Genomic DNA, 21,091 nt, shown 5'->3' with positions numbered 1-21,091 from the left:
GAGTGGTTTGTCTGTGTGTCGATTTCCCCTGACAGTACACACACAAACACACACAGAAACACCTTTACAGAAGTGGAATTCATTATTGTGCAATGTTGGCCCCATCAGGCATTTCATGTCAAAACTAGCTCAGGCAGTTGTCCATAAAAACATATTTGCCACAAGATCAATAAAATTAGGACACTTGTGTTTATTGCCTTTTCGTCGCCCTTTGCACACCACCTCAGCCGTGCTTGTTTTGATCCATGTGAGTTACACACATTTCTTCCATCCAATTAAAGCCATTTAGCATTGAAGCTTCTAAACCTCTGAAACCTTACATCATATATTTTCAAACACGTGACATTTGATGAGCAATGGTGATCGGCGTGCACATTTTTGGCCGTATCGTCGGCTGTTTCGAGGGGGAGAGGAACATTAAACGTGTCAATCAATCATGTTTCCACTTAATTTTTTTAAATGCACCCAAATCCAATTTACAGTAACTGTGGCAGCTGATGATTTTGTATTAGACGCTTTGCTAATTTAGGAGGGAAGCCAAAAGAAAAAGGCCACGAAGCGACTCGGTAACGCTGAGAGTGTCTTCAGCTAAATGAGCAGCTGTCATCAGCACACGATGAATGCCTTGTGGAAAGAAATAAGCTACTTAATGCCCTTGCTTAGACATGCCTAATTATAACCCACAGAATGACTGACAGCCGGCAGTACTCGTCCATCATTTCTGATATCGACAAAAACAGATCCATTTGAAATGTCCACATGGAAGCCAGAACGCATATAGAATCAATCATGAAATATGTTGAGTGAGTATTGTGGTGTCTCTCTGATACGTTGCCTTCACTTGTCAATTAGAACCAGTTATTTCCAAAGACTGGGTCATGACCCACAGGTCAATCGCAAGAGATTTTATTTGGGTCGCCTAATACATTTTCATAATGATGTCATCATTTAACATTTATTTATATATGCAGTACACCTTCACCCACATGAGGGTGCCGGAATGTTGTCATTGTTCTCATAATTGTAGCCTACATATGCCTACATTAAATCTATTATGAAAGGCGTGCGAACAATCTCCTTAACGGATGAAAAAACAACTCCGAACAAATGTGTATTGTTTATCTGATGAGAGGAAATTAAAAGATTGACACGTTAACTCCGATAAAAAAAGGGCATTTGACTGTGTTTTAAGACGTTTCAGTTGTTTGCAATCTGCCGGCTCACCACTGAATGCCGCCAGATCCTCCACACTGCAGCTTTAAAAGACGTGATGTGAGTTTGGCATCAGAAAGCGGGTGAATGGATGTTCCAAAAAGATATCTCTTTAACCACATTACAATTAAAGATAAAAATAGGACTGACTGAGCAGTTATAGATGCTGCACAGAACAGTACGTCCATTGTCCCTTCAGCTGTCTGCGTGTGTTTTCTTACATTTCTGGACTGACTACTGGCTTGTTTTGCAATAACTTAGGAATGTGTCTGTGTTTATTGGAATTGCATTTCATTGGTGTCAATTGTACTGGATCTGAATATAATATCCTCTTGTATTTTGTTCACTGTGTGTTTCTTATTCCAATTTCTGTTTGACCTCTGTCAGCAGCATTGTGGTTGTTTGATCATTCTAAAAAGAACAAATGAATAAGTAAGGATGTGTAGTGTGTATATAAGTATGCCAACACACCCCAACACAATATCAGTCACTATGGAGATGTGTTGCCATCTCAGGATGAATCCTTGGCAGAAGAAAGCTCCTCCAGCTCTTGTCCTAACCTGCCTGACATTGTAAGATACAGGAAAGCAAACACAACCTTTCACCGCTGCAGGCAGTGAAAGGAGGCCCGCTATCAACATTCACAATATGCTCAAGGTACATACTTAGAATGCAATTACATTATGATAGTATGAATTCATTTTGTTAATATTTTAAACTAGGAGGAAATGGTGAAAATAAAAAAAGTTGAATAACTACAACTTTAGAATAACATCGGCCTTGTTTGTTTGGCGCGGTCTCCCTGGAATTGTCTCCCTCTATAAATAGTTTGAATTAATTACAATTGAATGCCTGCTTTCTTCTTATTGCAAAACATGTTTGCCTAATCATTATAAAAATCCAAAGAATTCCAAACAATATCAGGCTATTTCGAGACAATTACATACAAATCTTATCAAACTTTAACTCCACACACACAGTACCTGTGGCGGTTTACCACTCTGACTGCCTTGCAGACATGTCCTCCATGCTCTTGCCATCCTTTATATGTGTGCAACTTTTACTTCAGGCACTTGTTCGTGGTGCCAGTAGCTGCCAAACAGAAGTGCAGAAAGAGAGAGAGAGAGAGAGAGAGAGAGAGAGAGAGAGAGAGCTATCTGATCCACAACTCTGGGAATCACCTTCTGCGTAAGGCCCTCTGGACGAACCTCGTGCCTCAGTGGAAACTTGGCTCTGCTCTTCATCCACTTCCAAACAGACGGCTGCTTACACACAGTCTGCACATCATAATAAACACACAGGGGTGAACGCCATGTTTTCACCCGGCAGAGCTCCATACTGGTGCGCCCGAGAGAGAGAGGGGGAGGGAGAGAGGGAGGCCAGTGATAAACACAACAGGACACGGCAGGTGACGCACATGCATTATGGCACAGATAATCTACAAATTTGTGATTATGCTTTACGTATGAGTGTCCTGTTACTCAATAATAATAATTAAAAAAGCCCTTTTAGTGATTCTGGGATATGATGTCGAGGTCAAACTACTTTGTTACTGGAAGCAGGGCGTCCCGGTGATTAAATGGTAATTACGTTTCTCAAGCAGAGACTGACAGGAAATGACTTTAAAAGCAGTGTGCCAGGTGATCTGCAGAGTGCTCAACCAACCAGAGCATGCATTTGTCATGTTTTGAAATGTCTTCATTATTGCCCTTTTGTTAGTGCAAAGGAACACATAGAAAAGACTATACATACAGTATTTAGTCTAATCACCATGCAGACAAATTGTACAACAAAGAGGAAATGATGTGGCTTACTCATCTACTTGGCACAAAAAGCAGACGTGCAGGTCTCGGCTCAACCAAGTTCAGGTCTGCATATGGTAACAAGTTGAAGTTATTAAACTGTAATCACCTGTGCTTTAATCAATGTTCATGACCTATATATATTTCTTTAATTATTTAGTTTGACCCTGAAGACCTGGCAAAACCTTTACAGACAAAAGATTGTTTTTAGTTATGTGATATCAGTGGCCTAGTAACACAGCATTTATTACAGAGATCATTGGAAAATGATATTAGAAATAGTGACAGGAGTCGTGTAGCGATGGACCTTCGGGGAGTTTCTCGCCTGGAAATTGAGTTATTCACTGATTCCCTTTCCAGCAGCATTTGGCAGCTGCTTTTAACAACAACAACAAAACAAGAACTTAGATAAACCAAGTAAACATTAGAATGAGCAGACAAAGTCAGTGACTAGAATTGGAGTCCCTTAACTATAAAATGATGGCAGGTTACAGCTCTCGTAACTGTCAGCTATGCTAACCTTTAGCTAGCCTCTCCGTTTCAGTCCTGGATGTTAACCGTACCAACAATAACAACATTACTTCTGTCAATGAACAATGGTAGTTGTAGTTTTTTTAACTCTGTGCGTGGAGTGTAGCAACGCCCGGTCTTTGTTCTTGACCTGCATCGTGGTCAGTCGTGGAATGAACACCTTGGCGTCCATTAACTCTTCTTTGGGCTTGCTAGTACGCAACAGTCTTCCTGAGTCCTAAAGGGTGCCATCGCGAAGCCGAGGGGCGTGTCCGCCATGTCAGGTGACGGTCCTCTCAGGGCCCGACGTACTGGCCTTCCTCTCGTGTCCTCCCAGCGTGTTTCCTTTACATACGTTGCTAACTGTGCGCTACGTGGCCACGTCAGTTCGCGGTTACAGAGACCAAACAACGACCAAGTTGAGAGTGAATATTGGACATTTGGACACTTGGACAAAAGAGCAAACTCAAATGTTGTTTTCTTGTCTCCATTTGCCAAACAAAGAGCTTTTTATATATATATATATATATATATATATATATATATATATATATATATATGTGTGTGTGTGTATTTTCAGCATCAAACTACATCAAACTATCTCTCGACAGACTGGCATTGACGGGAAAATTTCTGACCGAGCACAGACGTCAGCTGAGAAGTATCAGCTGTTTTATTCTTTACAATATGAGTCACATTCCCACAGGTGTACTTTGATATCCTGACACGTCTCTGTGTGTCTGCAGTTCATCATCCCCTCCATGGCCACACAGCTCCCTCAAACCTTCTCCCATGGTGTTGGAGCTTTTGGTATGGTTGACCTTCGTAATATCTCATGGTCATGGATATGTTTGTTGATGGGGGATCAGTTCTCCTAGCCCTCCTGTTGAGCCCTCTCAAACAGCAAAGCTCTTCTCCACCAAATCTAACTGTGGACGATAACTCTTTGCTATAAATGGTCGAATGATGCAACATGTCAAGCTTTCAGGTCCCAGCTTTTACTTGGTGAACCAATTTTCAACCAATTCAACCCTGTCTTACCCGAGAATGTCAACATCTTTTCTCCTAAAAATCACAAGTGGACTTAAATACCAATAAAGAGCAATGATCCTAAGAACTTTTTTTTTATAAACTGAAGATATAATGAGGATTGTAAAACAATGCATTCGACAGTGCCACTTTTTTTTTTTAAACCCCATCGAGGCAAGAGGATATTGCATCATCATTTTTATGGCAACCGGACATATTTCAACATCACATCCACACCCTGTGTGTGCAATTCATTGAATATCATCACTGTAGTGTTGAAAAAACTATGAATCAATTTGTACATCTGCGATGGCGACATGTGACGGACAGCAGCTCCTGGAAGACGTGAAAAGGCACCTTCAAGACTGAATGTGCCTTTTTTTAACGTGTATGTGGCGGCTGCTGTGTTTTTGTAATTCTTTCCCTTCAGAGTATACTTTGTTTTCAAATGGTAAAATAGGTGTAAAGTAAAAGTATCAAGCCATTGAATGCTTAGAGAGTTGTTAGGGATACATATCAGAGCTACTGCGATTTTGCAAAATGCTCTTAACATGTCAAAGAAGAAAGAAAGAACAACACACTGGGAATAGAGAAAAATTCCATTAACTCCTGCCATTAACTCTATTTTAAGAATAAGGACATGGAGTCTGCAATGTACGTCACATCGTGACCTTTCACTTAAAAATGGAAGCCCGCAGGAGGGAACGCAGAGACCAACCTACCAATGCCTCTGGCCCTGAGAGTCATAACGGGCAAGTCACTGTTTACACAGCAAGAGCCAATCATGTTGAGGCCCGCCTCCCCGCGCCTGTCACACACCCGATCGTGGCTGGAGAGAGAAACTATAAAGTTGCCTGCGAAGTCGAAGAGGGAGAAGGAGAGGAGATTGAACCATGAGAGAAAACCTTGCTTGTGTGACATCCCGAATCATGGCATTCACTGACTCTGGGGCACCCGCTGACATGTGCACAGAGAGGAAGGAGATGAAGTGAGTTGTTGAAGGATGCAGGTTATGATGACCTTGTAAAAAAAAGATGTTGCTAAGAATCACACTAATACGTGATTTCCTTTTTCCAGGAGTAAACACTGGAGGAACAGAATAGGACTTCTCTTGAAGAAAAGCACTTCCCAGTCGATATTACATCTCAAGAAAAACATATCTTACAGGTAAGACCTCTTCATTTTGAAGGATTTTGACATAATTCTGCAGAACATGTTGTTTGTGCTTCATGTTTATTCAGTCGTAAATATATAATTCAATTGTATATTACCGTGAATTAAGTTTTGTTGATTTGACTTCATTTTTGTCTCATTGATTGTGTATTTTTTTTGCTTTTCATATGTTTTATGTGTTTTATGTGTAACCAGATAACTGTGATTTTTTTTGTCTAAAATAAATCATTTAATTCTGAATGATGTGCTATGTAATGTGAATTCAAAGACATTTTAATAGAAAAATAACCTTTTTTATTTTAGGAATGTGTGTATCGTTTTCATCAACTTAAAGATGTCTCTCCCCTCCTGTAGTTTTATAATACATTCCATTCCGTATCTTCTCCCCTCAGGCCGACTGCTGATGACGTGCAGCAATGGGCGCAGTCACTTGACAAACTACTCAGTCATAAACGTAAGCATATTCACCGCACGATTGGCACACAAGTACATAAAAGGGTTTCAAAGGTCGCACGGTAACCGTGCACTAAACGAAGGAACTTTATTGGCCTCAATAAACGAAAGGTGTTTTCACATACGTGTTTACATTAATGCGCACATGGCTCATACGACCCCCTTTTTCTTTAACTTCTTCTCGTTCCTCCCACAGATGGAAAAACTGTGTTCCGCATCTTTCTGAAGTCGGAGTTCTGCGAAGAGAACATTGAGTTTTGGTTCGCCTGCGAGGATTTCAGGAACATCACGTCGCACAAAGAGCTGGCGTCCAAGGCCGCCGGCATGCACGAGGAGTTCATTAAAGACGAAGCTCCCAAAGAGGTAACGGCTGGAGCATTGAATACAAAAAATGCAAAAACAAGTTATTGGATCCATTTAGTCACATTTTCCAAATCAGAATTTAATGTCCTTCAAAAGTCCGAGGCTCACAACAGCTGTTTCTTTGGGTCACAGATAAACCTGGATTTCCACACAAAGAATGACATCATCCAGAACCTCCTTGAGCCCACCGCCACCAGCTTCCTGGCCGCCCAGAGGAAAGTCTACAGCCTGATGGAGAACAACTCCTACCCCAGATTTATCGAGTCCGACCTCTACAAGGAACTGTGTGTCGTTGCCAAGGGAGAGAGCAAGCACATTAAGTCCTAGTCAAACTAGACCCCCCCCCAAAGTCATTTGTTTACCGCTGCGAGGGTGTGAATAGACCGCTGATGATGTTCATTCCGAGCACCGCCTCGGGATAATAGACCCTCAAAATGCAAACGCTCAGCATAAACAATAAGTGCGGATAAGTGGAGCCATGTTTTTGGTCCGCCGTGCCGAGGGCCGATCGGGAGCATTTCTACCAGATGGAATTATTGTTACATTTCCCTCACAGGGCCATCACCTGCACTTTCTTTGTACCCCCCGCCGTGTTAGGATGTTGGGCAACGGTGCGTTGGCGAAAGATTTCTGTTGAAATGCAACCGCATTCAAAGGGGAGACGACTGCCGAAAAAAACACTTTCCACTTCGCCCGACGATGCCGTTGGAATGTATTTCTGCGCCGGTATCCACTTGAAGACAGCTGTGGTTACAACTGCCATGTTGGATCTTCTGGATCTGCTTGCATGTGTTTACACAAAAAGTGCAATTTGTAACTTTTTTTTTACGATACGATTCGCAGTTTGTATTCGGCCCGACGCTCCTGGGGGCCACGGTGTATGTGTTGTAAATATATTGCACGTGTTGAATGTGATATGATGATCGGCAGGCAGCTGGACTGCTCACGAAATAAAATATGTTTCTTCCATTCCGAGAGGCCTTTGTCGTGTTCAATTCTGAATTAAATGCAAAGATGTCAAACTTCTTCGAGCATGGAAGTTAATTGTTGACATTTGGGAACAGTGTATGGAACTACAGCTCGGGGACCTTAATAGATTTTGAAAGCTTCACCCACATCTCACGCTCTAGTTTACTCCTAACGTACCGGTCAAAGGTCTCCATCACTGCTTAGTGAATACTGAACTGGTCATTTATGTAAAACCTGCATCAACAGTTGATACGACATGTCAGTAGTTTCCACACGGTTGCTCATTTACACATCCTGCAGATACGTTTAAGGGCCATCTGGCTAACCTAATATAATAACCAATATTCACTCTCTTTTTAACTCTATACTCTCCACCAATAATACAATGAAACAAAGATGGCTGCTAAATGCTCACCAACTGGTCACCATCTTGGTCTTTAAATGAACAGGTGTGCGCCTTTCGGTCTAATTAACCCCAGGAGGACTCCAATCGAGGAGGAGGTAGGCCTCTGAGGTCATCCAGATAAATGGGAGGAGCCTGAGCGCCACGTTTAAAAACAAAAACATTTTTATACAATTACAAAAAATCCGGTTGGGCTTTGTCCTTTGTCATCGTGGGGTAGCGAGTAGATTGATGAGGGGAAACATAATTTAACCAATATTAGCGTAATGCTGCAACTTAAAAAATGTGAAAAAATCAAGAGGTCTGAACTTCAGTATTTGATCCATTAATATAACAAAAGCCCTGAATATATATATATATATATATACATATATATATATATATATATATATATATATATATATATATATATATGTACCAATGAAATGCCTAACTCCTTGTTAAGGACTAATGTGTGGCTCAGACAGTCCTCAAAGATTGTGTTTATAGTTTTTTTTGAAAGCCACCATTCATCTTGAATTCCAAAAACTTTAAATAGTTTTGCGTCATGCACGTCATGCCCTTTGCATGTGTGGTTCAACGAAGCTCACACACATCCACATACCGCATGCCAACATATTATGTTTTTTTAGAGACAATGCGCTGTATGTTCGGTCGCACAACAAAAACAACATTCTTCGTCTTTTGGGGACATTGAATTCCTCTCTGAGCAGCTGACAGTCATCTTTTACACCAGTATTTATTAATTAAGTGTGGTTTTCTTTGTTGTTGGAGCGATAATAATGTCATTTATAATGGACTGCCGTGGAGGTTTGCATTGACATGCTGAGTCGTGATTCCCCAGAGGATTAGGACTACGGAGATCCCCCCCCCCCCTGACTTCTTTCTCCAAGCACCACCATGGGGTTGACATTCGGTGTCTCAACACCCGTTGCATGGATTGTCATTAAGTCCAGTACGGACTCCCACCTGCTCCTCAGAATAAGCTGCATTACCTTTGGTGACCTCTCAACTGTTCATGTTGTGCCACCATCACATCCAAATGTCACGTCGCCCCATTTTTGGTTTTATGACCAAATTACTGCAAAAACCTGCTAAACCACAACGGTAATCATCACACCTGCTGAACATCAGCATTTAGCTCACAGCAGTCCATGAAGACACTTTGGTTGTTTGTGTTACAACCAAAGTGTCCTCATTGGCTGCTTTTCAATGTCAGCCAGTCGTTGTGAATTTGAATACTTTTGGGTTTTGGTAAAAAAAATAAAAATAAAACCACACCAAGTAATTTCAACTTTGTTACTTTGCTGTCATTTTAAATAGAATACAAAACTTCTTACCAGAAAACAGAAGAAAGAAAACGATATGCATTATTTTCAGGCTTCGTGTCATCTAATTTTTTGCTTGCCCGGTGTGGAACCGCTGCTCATACGGGCCTCCAAAGCCCTTCGAGACACTCTGTGCGATAATGAGCTGTACAAATAAACTTCCCATGACCTTCAAAAGTAGAGGCCAACGCAGCACACACACACACACACACACGTGGAACCTGGGTATTTTTTCAAAACGTCATTCTTTTTTCCCGTTGCGTTTGAAATTATGGTTGTGGGATTACAACAAAATATTTGTTTTTAAGAAAGAAAAAAAAAGGGCAGAAATAGCAACACAAAGACAATGTGGCAATGGCCATGTCGGATGACAGCACGTACAGTGACGGTATTCACCCTGCAGAACCAGAATAGTCACCCAGAATGCTGTTTGCCTGATAATAAAACGGACACATACTGTTCCTCTTGCTGGCGGTAGTAAAACCTGCAGGTTTCCATTTCTTGCCATGAAGGATCTTGGCAACAGACCACTGGGACCAGATCCAAGAAGTACTTAAGGTGTGTGTGTGTAAACAGAGCCCAAAATAGAAAAAGGACCACGTTCCACTTCGGTCATCAGACTGCAGATACGTCAGACTTTGCAGGCGTTTCGACGAGTGTTGTGTTCAAGTACCCGGACGTCAGCAGAGTTGCTTAGTACAGTACAGTCCCATGTTCAAAACATCAACATCCCAAAAGAACACACCAGTTACTAAAAGTGTTCCAGTCGTTTCTTAACAATGCACTTATAAAGTGCTTGGCAGCTTGTTGGGGTGCGCTCATCGGGACAAAAGGTTCAACACGGATTAGAGAGCAACATTGTTTCAAAAGGTTTGATATTTATCTTCTCAAACACATGAATTAATAAATTAACATTGGACAGACAAAAAGAAGAAAAGGTTTAGCAGTAATGTAAATCTAAATGCAAGCCTGTAGTCTTCCTGTTTTACCAGTAGGTGGTGGCAAAGCTCTACCACCAAGTCTGATTTCACAACGGATTCATCTGTGGGGAGCATTTAGATACACAAATTAAATAGATGTCTGCAAATGAGTCAATAATTGAAAACCTTAAAAAAAGAATACTGAAAAAGAATATTTTTTAGAATTTAGTACATTAAAAACACAAATTCACAAACATCTAGACATTTTATTATGAAAATAAGACAGAACATAATTTGAGCACATCATTCCTTCTATCATGCAGTAGAGCTGATGGACACACAATGAGAGATACAGTCTCTCTGCTACACCTGCAGTGCAGTTCTTAATGTCTGGATGGTTCACCACGGTGAGGAAGTGCTGCAGACCCTCCACAGCCAGTAACATGAATATGACCGGTAATGAACAGTATCTGTATGTGGCTCAGTGATGAAAGGGGTGACTGTCGCTCTGGATGCGTGTGATTAGAGGCTTTTCTATTGGAAGTGTGTCGTCGTTGTTGTTGTTGTTCACTTGGCCTCCTGGGCTTTTTTGGCACTCTGTTTCTCCTTTGCCTGGTGAGAACAAAAAAAAAACATTTGCATTTCAATTTAATTAAATTACTGTAGTTGATTAAAACATACCTAAAGCATCGCTCATGAGACATTGCCCTCTAGTGGACAGAATGAACGTTGAAGCTGAAATGTAATGGCAATTTCATAGTGCTTGTTGATCATTCTTCCGCCCGATAACGTCGACATTGAACCAAGACATCCATTATTCATCCACGAGAGTCCCTTAAAACTACAAGAGATCCCATTAAAAATAATGAAGAGGAATACCCAACGATGCTTCAGAATGCCAAGCCACTCAAGTCTGACACGCATGCAAAGAAGGCCAGTAATGATGAAGAAAGCCACTGAAAGAATAGCAAATACCTTCTCCACCAAAGGTATTAGCTGTTGGTACTCTGCCAGTGTCTTCAGTAGCTCCATGATGAAAGGAAGGTAGTTGTGCTTTCGCCGAATGTTTTCAATCTGTGAAAAAATAAAAAAAACATAAATCCCTCAAGTGGAAGAAAACTGGGCATGAGTGAAATTAAAACGGCCTCTTACATTCTGAAGTGGCTGCAGTAAGCACAGCCTTGACATTCATGATGTGCTTGTGGTTAATCGAAAGGTTTTTTGTTTTTTTTCTTCCTCAAACAGGAAAAACACACTGTAGCCTTATGGGCCATTTTTCTACATTCATGCCACAATGAATGTCACGTGTATTACAGCATGGAGTAGTAGAGAATGTGGTGTTGGAGAAACCCACCTTATATCTTTTAAGTTTCTGATTTTCCTCTTCAATAAGGAGCTGGTACTTGGCAATCTCGGACTGGATGGAGCTAAGAAACGTGCTGCTCTGGTCCGTGTCCATCGGTTCATCCTGGGAACACAAGGAGCACTGCCATTGTTAGGACATGTGCATTGTGGGTAGCAAACTCGAGGGAGTGAATAAAATAAAAATGATACACACACATATATATATATAGTCCTAATATGCTAGGTTTCCACTGTTGGAAGTTAAGCCTTGTGTTTGCTGACCTCTAGTGTTTGAATGCTGCAGTTATGCTGACATGGGGTCAGGGTGTGAGCAGTATACCGTAACATCACCGTTGGCGTGTTTGGGTCCATTGACCTCAAACTCCTTCCATTTGGGACAAAACAACGTTATAGATCGCATCATTACACTAGATTTAATTATAAACGGAGTAATTGTATCTGACATATTGAGAGAGAGAGTGTGTGTGTGTGTGTGTGTGTGTGTGTGTGTACAAATATGACGTGACAAACATCACAAACAGAATACTGGATTGAGTCCCAAAGAAAGGACAGATTTCATAAGTTGGAGGACATAACCATGTTGTGCTCAAAAAAGGAATACAAGTGCTGACATCTGATGCATTTCACATGCAGCCTCACAGGGAGATGGGGAAAGATATATATTATTCTTTCAGTCATGTCTGCACTGGATTCAGCTCACCTCAGTAAGCTGGGTCTGGAGCTCTGCGATCTTTCTCTCGTATATCATCTTTCTGTCGGACACAATGGCCATGAGGTTGAATCGGATCTCTCCTTCACTGTACCTGAAGAGGGAAATAATACAAATATAATTTTAATAAGTGTCGAAGGATACACAGAGCAGAAAATCATGGTAGTACAGGATTATATACAGATATCTAATATCTGTATATACAGAGAAAATACTATCTTTGCTTCATAAGAAAATGAACTATGAAAAAATTGAAATATATTGAATAAGACAGATGACAGAACTCTTTCTGCACCACCGCTTTCCAATTAATTATCTCACTACTCAAGAAAGTAAAAAGGGATTCATTAAAGCATTTACATTCTACATCAGTGTGATAGAAAGCATCTGGTTAACCTAAGATTTATCGCAAAAATTAACACGAAAGATATTCACTTCTGTATTCTTTTCTCGATCACGGGGCGAACTGCGCTGATCCAGTCATCCTGGTTGCATGTACCTGGTGAAAAACACAGAGGGGACAAATAATACTGTTGTTGTCCGTAAATACAATAACTGCACACAGTACGTCCGTTTAGGGGAAATGGGCCATGGCCAACAAGACGCATTGGAGAACCGCACAGCGAGGGACATAACTGCCAATGTTGCCGCTGAAACCGGAAAGCAATAAAAGAGGAATAACAAATGACTTTTATTTGGCTTACCCAGGTCAATCGGACCCTCTCGAAGTCCATCCAGCTCGTATAGTCTCCCGTTTACAGGAACATAGCTCACAAAGTGAAACGCGTCCTCGTCCTTTGCTGATGACTTTGCATCAAATTCAAACATTTGCTGTCTGAATATACGAGAAGAAGAAAAAACACGCACGGTTATAATATCAACATCAAAGATAATTATCATGAATCACACACTGTTGTTTTGTCTATCAGCCGCGTAGGGATGTTGGAATGCACTCTCTTCCGAGAAAACTATAACTCCAATCAATAAATTAATGTGACGTACATAATGTTCCATTAAAAATTGTATCACTAAGCAGGTAGAGAAAATGTTTTTAAGAGAATCCTAACTGACAACGTTTGGTGGGTGACCAACGAATGACCCCGCCTCACATTAGCTTGCTTCACAGACTGGGCCACTCACTTTTTACAGAGTTAAAGTGAGGAGCTAAAAATAGTATGAAGCGAATCAAACAGACTTTCCCCCACTGGATACGATATGAGCAGCAGCTTACCTGGCAAAGCTGTTGTGAACTTGTCGGATCACTTCGGAGTTGCTAAGAGCCAAACCTTTCATCTGAGGAGAGCGGAGGTGCAGGATTATAATGCTGACTGTATAACCCTTAAGGTTGCAGCAGCATTATGAAAGGCTCTATGGAACACATACATTCCCGTGTCTAGTCACATTCCATGCATACAATTTGTTTTCAATGAGTTTCAATGTCAATATAAAAGAATTACAAATATTACAAAAAATACTATTTTGTTGCTTCTACATCTTGCCTAGAAATACACAGATTATTCTGAGCAGTGAGTCCACTTCTGATAGTGTTCCTGCTTCATTAAGTGTTGCCATTTCTAAACTGGTTTAGACTCAAATACATATATAAAGAGACAACGCAAAGCTTCTCAGAAGCAGAAGAAGCGGATCTTCATGGAACTTTTTCCAAATCAGAGAAGTTGAGCATCCTTTCAGCCTGGATCTTTGGAACATTTATGTGACAGAAAACTTAAGTCATCAAGGTAAGAGGATGAAACTGTCAGTGCTACAAATGGAAGGGGCAAAAACAGCGAGTTGTGCAATACATGTCTGCTCCAAAAAGGATAGCAGCGTTTTTTTTTAATGCATGAATCAATTATTACTTATTTGAGTTACAAGCCAAATATTGGCGTTGCTTAAGTTAAAATGGAAGGTTCATTATTTTCCAAAAAATATATCAATATTTAATGTGTTTTATGGATTCAAGAGAAAAATACCACAAACGTACAGCAGCGTCGAAACTCTGTGAAAACTCTCTGAACTCTGTCAGCGTGTCTCCAACCAACATGTCAGAGTGGGTGCAGTTGAGCAGGACGCTGACGATTGCCTGGGTGGCACAGGCGTTGTTAATGACCTGAAAAGACACAGATAGAACACACAACAATGAGTTGGACAGAGAGAATATCCCCTTATTGATGCAAATATTGTTAAGAGACCCCACACATTACACCCACAGTAATTTGAATAATCAAACCTTAAAAAAGGTGCAACGGATAGCAAATTGATGAATAATTGGTTTTCTGCAAGTCTGTGTGTCAAGTGCAAAACCTGAGAATGGTATGTTAATATGCATGTCCATATCAAGAAAGATCTTCCTTTTATAATGTAAGAAAACACGTCAGAGTGAAGAGAAGCATCTTGGCACTTTGTTGTGGGCGGTGTGCTTAATGTTATAGTAATGCCATTGAATTAGGAAGCACAACTATTTACTTTGAACTAAAGATTATGTCTACAGCTCCAAAATAAAGGCTCTTGCTAATATTACAACAAATAATAATAATATTTAAATGACATAGCCAAGTCTACCTGTTTTGCAAAGAAGATTTGATCGAGCCTTGAATCCTGAACGATCGATCCTGCCGGCTCCTCTCCCGGCTGCCACTTGAACAGGAAAATCAACCCATGAACTGGTCTGGAACAGAGTAGATATAAATGTTAAATATACTGTCTTAAGACATTCATTGTAATGAAGCTCCGGGTATTAACATACTTCAAGTTGTCAAAGTTCTCCGGCTCCATACTCCATATTTCTTCAACCTGGGCGCCTTTGCAACCTGACGAGGACAAGAGTAAAGCACATAACGCTAAATATGTATCCACACTTGTAAATACAAATGTTGAAGTCAGGTCCAACAAAGACAAGGTTGACAAAACGTCCACGGAGTGAGCCGATGAACTTCCCACTGGCGGGTCAGTCCGCGGAGCGAACCACAACAAATGTCATTCACGAGCCACGATCCGTTTTCACGCGCCGTTGTTTTGAACGCTGAGTAATGCTAGCTAGTTAGCTTGTCTACTTGTGTTAGCTCACATTGCCCAATTATTACATCAAACTTTTTGTTTACAGAATGCATTGTTCGGGTGGGCATTTACACTACATCGTCTGGAGTATGTTGGTTTTATCTGCGTGGAATTGTACTGATTCAAGCGTAGGAAAAGCAACAGCAGCTAATTTAGAAGTTGCCGTTAGCTTGACAGAAGCTACCTAACGTTAGCTTGCGCTGCCCGTGAATAAGCAGCTGGCTCCGCGTTCAGAGAACCAGTCACTCACCGAAACCCTTTATCAGTTCCGTGAACACGCCTGGGTCGCTCTCCATCAGACACCACTCTCCTGCGCTGCCGGCCATGGTTTACAATGTCGTTTGTTCAACCTACGGTGCACATATACAAGGTGCTAGTGTCCTAGCTTAGCAGTGCCTGCTAGTCAAGCTAATTTCAATGAAGCACTAGTGATCTCGACGTGATGCCGTGCGATGTGAACAATCTGGGGTGCGCGCGCTTTATTGCACAGCGCATACCGTTGGAGAGTAACGGATTTGACATAAAGTACTTCAAAAACATTGGCAACAAACACCATTTTAGGAATATACACGTATCGACATTTGGAAAGAGAAAACAAAAAAGCGAATGACCTATTGTGATCTAAAAGTAGACCTCTTATGAACTAGATATAATACCCGCCCGCCTAAGACGACGGGGGAAAACAAATGCAGCACTCTACTCGTAAAAACGCAAAGCCATGGAAGGCTGGCGGTGGATTTTCATTCATATTTATTAATAAAAAAAAGATTCTTGGCAATAAGAAAACATTTGAGTGTTTGTTATACACCCCTCATTGATCTTTACATTCATAACACTGACCAGCATCAGAATTGTTTAGGTTATTCTCACAAACAGACTTTGTTAAAATCACAGGAAAAAAAAGACATTTCAATGGCTTAAAAAACGAGAATTTTTCAAAGAAAAATATTGTCGTTTTATGCAAATGTTGAACACATCTCAATACTATGTAATGTTTACATAAATGTGCTAATCATACAAAAAAATCAGTTTATTTAATCTTGCAAGAATGAGTCCCACTGACAATACTTCACAATGTTCACAGTTTGATGCTGTTTCATGCCGAGAGTGATCATGTTTGTTTAAATAAAATGTAATATTGTTCAATAAAACCACCATGCAGATGAGAAGTAGTTCCACAGGTGTTGTTTAAAAGATGGCAGCTTTAATAAGAATACTGTACAGCCCTGCATGATAATGTATGTAGCCTAACATCAAGTATCAAATGCACTTTGACAAATAAATAACATGCTCAAGCAATGTTGGACTTGTAGCACGAGATCAAGCAAACATTTCATGAATACAGGATTGAAAAAAAACTACAAGAACGGTTAGTCATTTGGCGGACTCAAACTGTCCGCTGCCCGATCCGTCAGAGCTGCTGGCAGCACAGCAGGAAGCACACTGTTCGATCAGGGGCAGCAGCTTTCCCTGCTGATGGAGTTGTTTGGTGTCCGAGCCACCCCCGATGCATTTGCCATTAATGAAGACTCTCGGCACCTGGACACAGCAAATCAGGTTAAAGCATTAGTTTTTACAAAATGCATTAGGTTTAGTGCAGTTGTACATACTTCCTTTTTTTTGCTGCCATGACTAATATCTGCTCCAATTGTCATAACTCGCGTTAACTTTCATTAACATTTTTCCAACGGAGATGTCCTGAACTCGGGGCGAAGCATATTTTAAGTATCGGATTGGACACAGAAATGGATCGAGGAAAACAAAAACTTGATTGGGACAACCAATATTTTAATATATAATAATAAAATATATTTGAAGTCGTATTCAAATTATCATTAGTCAAAATTGTATTTCTATTAAATGTATATATTTGGTATCATTACAGACTATAGTCTGACAAAGATGCAGCTTTATCTCGACTCAGATTCTGCTATTTTGAGTCAAGATAAAGTCAGGATAAATTCCAGCGTCTTCGCTACAGTCCAAACCAATTGCTAGTCAAGTCATCTTAATTTAAATGCAGAGCTGCCAAAACAAACTGCATTTTGTTATTCCGGTTTAAATAAGAGGCTGAAATAATAGGCTGCGAAAGTTACCTCAAATTCATATAACTCAAATCCCAAAAAGGAGGCGCTTACCGTTCTGGCACCGGTGATCTGAGCTAAGGCCTCTTGCACTCTCCTCCCATCGTTGTGCTCATCCAGTTCGACCACTTTGTAGGTCGCACCAATTTCATTGAACACATTCTTGGCCATTTTGCAATAAGGACAGGTGGTCTTGGAAAATATCACAACACAGTTCTGCGACACCATCTCCTGAAAGTTCAGGCAAAAAGAAGATTTCATTAAATAGCAGAACGCCACAGAAACAGACCAGGCCTCAAGTGAGTTATTAAGCAACAGGTGAAAGGAACTTAAACGGTGCCTTTTTTTATTTAATATTCCCATGATTAATGTTCAGTGAGAGAACTGCAGGTCCACTTTATAACAGATTTCTGACTAACAAGCAGAGAAACATCAAAACAGAAGGTAATACACTGGAATAAACTGAAAGAAGCCAAGAAACACAGTTAACTGCAAAGCTGAGGAATGCTGGTGAATGCTGGTGGTTGCCGATTATAATGCCAAATGTATCAGATGCAAAGAGTAAAAAAAAAAAAATAGGTTGTAGAAAGATTCACAGCACAAGCCAACAGATCCGTAAGCCTCCACTTACCTTAACATACTGAACACAGGATGTGCTGGACAGAGACGGAGAGGATGTGAAATTCCCCATTCTGAAAAAGACAAACAATCACAGTATTGAAGCATGCAGCATTTCAAGGCATGTGGCATACTCTTTGTACATCTGAATCTAACTAACACACACTACCACGATTGACCCCCTCAAGCAGGGTTGTGCAATAACCTCTGAAACATGAAGATATCACAAGAAGAGACACATGTGAGGCCAATAATTAGCATCGCAATAATGTCTAACTGGAGAACAACTGCTGGTCTGAAAATACCCATCTCCACAGTTACAGTCGGAGACAACGTTGCTGACTTCACCACGTCCCAAATGTGGCCGTTTCTCTCCTTTACACCGCCTGACATACGACTGCAGTACGGGTTACACGCTGCAGGTAATCCGGGATTAGGAGTGCACGTGCTCTTCACTTGGCACGAGCAATTAACTCAGATTGGATGTTGACATGCGTCTCGCCAAACCCCATAAAGAAAAAGCTATATCAAAACCACACACAGGAATAACGTCATACAACGTGGTTATGAATTAATGACAACCTCATTGTGAATTGTGTGCACTCGATTTGGCTCCCTGTACTTGTTTCACTTTAATCTAAAAAAGGAGTGTAATGTCTCCACTACCGCAGAACAGGTGGAAGATAACGGGGCTAGCATGGCGTTAGCTAGTTGACAGCTAAGGCCAACACCGGCATGCAAATGACCAATGTTGACTGTGTTTTTATTAAATAAAGCATTGTTTTTGGATCGCATGCATGCCGACTTTGCCAGAGGACTCTATTGAATTGTAAAAGTTTAAAGACATTTACGTTTGGCACTTTAAAATCCATTAAATCTAGAATGTTAAGAGGCTATTATGAAACGTGTTCAGACCAGCATCAAGGTAGCACCGCGTCAAAACACTATGCAGTGAACGGATTAGCTTTACGTTAGCATCGCCTTTCCCGACAGATAAACAGTGTCACCGGCAGCGGTGCGTCGCTAACAGTAACGGCACGTCTTTATTTTATTTCATACGACTTCAGTGAGCTAACGTCAGCTATCAGTGGTTGTCAAGCTAGCCAGAATGACCTTCGGCAGCCGGTCCATGCCACCCTGGGAAGACATCCTGCTCGAGCCAACATGGACAAAAATGAAAATATGGCTAAAAAATAATCGCGCTGTTGGCCTGGATGAAACATGCGGTTAGTGTACAAACAGTTCGCAGTTCACACACCACCCCTGGCTGTTACTGTACGCCTGCTCTCGACCCTTGTTTACACTGTTTATGGCAGAAGCCTGCCTGACGTGACCACCGGAAGTAGTTGCCGACGCAAGGCGCAGTTTGAACACGCCCACAACGTCAGCCAGACCAACGTGGAGCACACACTGGGATGCTAAAGGTATTGTTTATTGTAGGTATCATTTATAGCTGGGCGTTTCTCTGTAAATTGATAGTCTCTATTTAATCTAAACCTACATCTTTCTAGTTAAATATAAGTTAATATCATTTTTCCTGGCTCTAATTTTGATCATTTTATTGGCTAAATATTAGATTAGCACAAGCAACAATATATGTGTGTGTGTGTGTATATATATATATATATATATATATACACACACACACACACACACACATATATATATATATATATATATATATATACATATATATATATATATATATATATATACATATATATACATATATATACATACATTTCATACATACATTTCACTGTACACATTCATTTATGTTGATTTACACTTACACTTTATATACACTACACATACTTTGCATTTTGCACACTCTGTTTAAACTTAAATGAATGTCCTTAAATACACACTGCAGTTATTCGTATTCTATTGTGTATATATATTTTATATATTTTGCACACTCAAAGATACATGGTAAAAACGGAAACAATAAAAGCAATACTAATATAAACAAGACAGATAGATGACATAACAGTAAGTTTGGCGTCGGTGGATCTGAGGTGGGGCGTGCTGTGCAGGAGGTCAGAAAGGTATGAACCGGCTAGGTTGTGAAGAGCTTTGTATGTAATGAGGAGAATATCAAGTGAAGCACTTTAAATACATACTTGGCTTTTTTCTTTTCTTTTTTCAAAGCCAAGCGAGAATATGTATTTAAAGTGCTTAAGTGAGAATGGATCCCCACCATCAAAGAGATCTGCAGTTTTGACCTGGAATGGGTAATACCCAACACAAATCCTGAATTGTTATGAAAGGCAGAGGAGAATAACGGTAGGGTTCAAATACCGGCTCACAGAATTGATACACATGATAAAAGACAAAGAGGATTGTTCCAACTGATCTCTACAACCTCAGTTATTTTAGTCAGGCTGGATGGAGCTTCAACATCAAGCAGGAGTCTTCACCTCCCTTGCTTGATTTAAGAAGGTAAAACCTTTCCCTTCACATAAAAGTGCTTCATCCATCATCTTCATATAATCGAGTGTTTGTGTGTGTGTCTAAGACTTTGATTAAGGTGAGGGTAAGGGTTATGATTAGGCTGTTAGCGTTTATGATAACAGTCCTCTCGACTCCACTCTTAGTGATATTCAGAGTACAGAGTGCAGTACCCGGGTGGGACGAGAGGAGGCAGACTGTTTACATCAATGATGCTCGGCGCTCAAACACATAGTCAAATGCGATGTACAATGTTTCCTTGATGTCGAATATTTTATTTTAAGATGTCAATCATATTGCCCAAATAACTCTTTTTGTTGATTCTGCTTCCATTCCTCCTAATGAAAGTAAAAAATAAATAAAAATGAATGCACAGGAACTCACTACTGTATTGTTTGTCATGTTTTTTCTTTTGTAGCAAATGGGCTACAATTGTGCGTGCATGCGTGAGTGTGCGCGTGCTACAACATAACCTGTAATGGAGTTATCATGCCTTCACCTAACGTTGGTCATGGGGCAAGAGTAAAAATGAGTCCCACCGGCTGGCCAAATGTTGTCATGGCAACGGTAACCCCTCCCTGACCTCTGAATGGAGTCTTATCATTAAATTCGGTGTTACTGAATGGAAAAAGAGACAAATCCTCC

At 40.6% G+C, this 21,091-nt stretch overlaps 3 protein-coding genes across 5 annotated transcripts; 1 reads left to right on the top strand and 2 right to left on the bottom strand.

Moving 5' to 3' along the window:
- Window positions 1–5,404: 5,404 nt before the first annotated feature.
- rgs2 (regulator of G protein signaling 2) lies at window positions 5,405–7,517 on the top strand. The gene is made up of 5 exons (XM_034530577.1): window positions 5,405–5,541; window positions 5,631–5,720; window positions 6,119–6,180; window positions 6,376–6,542; window positions 6,675–7,517. The coding sequence occupies exons 1-5, from the start codon at window positions 5,447–5,449 to the stop codon at window positions 6,867–6,869; spliced, it is 609 nt and encodes a 202-aa protein (XP_034386468.1). The 5' UTR covers window positions 5,405–5,446; the 3' UTR covers window positions 6,870–7,517.
- Window positions 7,518–10,374: 2,857 nt separating this feature from the next.
- Window positions 10,375–15,750, bottom strand: uchl5 (ubiquitin carboxyl-terminal hydrolase L5). The gene is made up of 11 exons (XM_034530576.1): window positions 15,544–15,750; window positions 14,983–15,046; window positions 14,799–14,904; window positions 14,221–14,346; window positions 13,468–13,529; window positions 12,941–13,071; window positions 12,672–12,735; window positions 12,228–12,330; window positions 11,517–11,630; window positions 11,138–11,236; window positions 10,375–10,774 (listed from the first exon to the last, which is right to left on the bottom strand). Exons 1-11 carry the CDS (start codon window positions 15,617–15,619, stop codon window positions 10,730–10,732), a joined length of 990 nt encoding a protein of 329 aa, XP_034386467.1. The 5' UTR covers window positions 15,620–15,750; the 3' UTR covers window positions 10,375–10,729.
- Window positions 15,751–16,028: 278 nt separating this feature from the next.
- glrx2 (glutaredoxin 2) lies at window positions 16,029–19,348 on the bottom strand. 3 transcript variants are annotated; one of them, XM_034530579.1, is made up of 4 exons: window positions 19,320–19,348; window positions 18,009–18,069; window positions 17,432–17,608; window positions 16,029–16,832 (listed from the first exon to the last, which is right to left on the bottom strand). In XM_034530579.1, the coding sequence occupies exons 2-4, from the start codon at window positions 18,066–18,068 to the stop codon at window positions 16,668–16,670; spliced, it is 402 nt and encodes a 133-aa protein (XP_034386470.1). In that variant the 5' UTR covers window position 18,069; window positions 19,320–19,348; the 3' UTR covers window positions 16,029–16,667. The 3 variants fall into 3 exon arrangements, with proteins under 3 accessions (XP_034386470.1, XP_034386471.1, XP_034386469.1); XM_034530580.1 differs by lacking the exon at window positions 19,320–19,348 and adding an exon at window positions 19,254–19,313; XM_034530578.1 differs by lacking the exon at window positions 19,320–19,348 and adding an exon at window positions 19,109–19,311.
- Window positions 19,349–21,091: the final 1,743 nt, after the last annotated feature.

This window comes from Cyclopterus lumpus, chromosome 4 (genome assembly GCF_009769545.1).
Source record: "Cyclopterus lumpus isolate fCycLum1 chromosome 4, fCycLum1.pri, whole genome shotgun sequence".
In the NCBI taxonomy this organism is placed as follows: Eukaryota; Metazoa; Chordata; class Actinopteri; order Perciformes; family Cyclopteridae; genus Cyclopterus; species Cyclopterus lumpus.
Note: the sequence above shows the minus strand (reverse complement) of the source record. Positions and strands in the feature narration are given on the sequence as shown.